Source organism: Aphanomyces astaci (genome assembly GCF_000520075.1).
Source record: "Aphanomyces astaci strain APO3 unplaced genomic scaffold supercont1.100, whole genome shotgun sequence".
Classification (NCBI taxonomy): Eukaryota; Oomycota; class Saprolegniomycetes; order Saprolegniales; family Verrucalvaceae; genus Aphanomyces; species Aphanomyces astaci.
In genome coordinates, this window is record NW_009798363.1 from 233,056 (window position 1) to 233,976 (window position 921).

At 49.0% G+C, this 921-nt stretch overlaps 1 protein-coding gene across 1 annotated transcript; it reads left to right on the top strand.

The window, feature by feature from the left end:
- Positions 1-490: 490 nt before the first annotated feature.
- On the top strand, positions 491-879 carry H257_17219 (hypothetical protein; the record flags this gene model as incomplete). Its single annotated transcript, XM_009845922.1, has 3 exons — positions 491-500; positions 574-835; positions 867-879. The coding sequence occupies 3 exons, from the start codon at positions 491-493 to the stop codon at positions 877-879; spliced, it is 285 nt and encodes a 94-aa protein (XP_009844224.1).
- Between the last annotated feature and the right edge of the window lie 42 nt (positions 880-921).

Below are 921 nucleotides of genomic sequence, written 5' to 3' on the forward strand. Positions count from 1 at the left end.
GAAGCACATATCCAGCAAATATTTGTCCGAGTCGTTATGGTATGGGGTAACGATAATGCTTGGGTACAGTTAGACGGGGAATACGGTAGGTCTGTGTCGTCTTCGACACCTGTGATTTCCCTGACAAGCACCCATACTATCCATGATACTAGTAAGCATTTAGCTATTTTAGGTTATCTGCGGGGCAGGGCAAGGAACTTACCCATTTTCAAAGCGAATGTCCGGATGATTCGGCAAGGTTAGCGTGTGTAATGTATCGAGTTCATTCAGTATAATCTATTGGAGGCTTTGGGGTCAAAAAATATCCCGACGTATTGGCACAATGGGAGTGATCATAAATTGGTACAGTGATCATAAATTGGTCATTTACGTTATGTGTGGTTTTGCCCAATGCGGTCAAACGTTTGGATTGGTAGAAACTTGACAGAAAGTGATTTGATTGGCTTAGGCGGTTCTTTCATCCATTCTCTCAGGACATTCGATTCTGCTGATGGCTCCAGGTTCAAATAGATTTGACAATATGACAGATTGAAAAGCCAACGAAACCTCCGTAGTCTCAACATGCAGGTTTAGTGCAACGAAGAGACACACCAGCGAAAACGAGTAGTGGCTGTACAACAAGCACCCGCCAGCTCCAAAGCAACGTGCGCAACTGCCTCGACGCGTACCTCAAGGTCGGCAAGTACTGGGTTCACACGTCGCTGTGCGACGGCGCTAAGAGCAACCAGAAGTGGCACGTGGACTTTGCCGACCACCGCATCAAGCACGACACGCACCCGAACGTGTGTCTGGACGCCGACCCCACGGACCCCCAGCGCAAGGTCCAAGTGTGGGAGTGCCATCCCCACGACGTCAACAAGAACCAGTACTGGTCCTTGAACGAGGAGACCATCCACTTCAAGCGCAATGGCCTGTACCTGA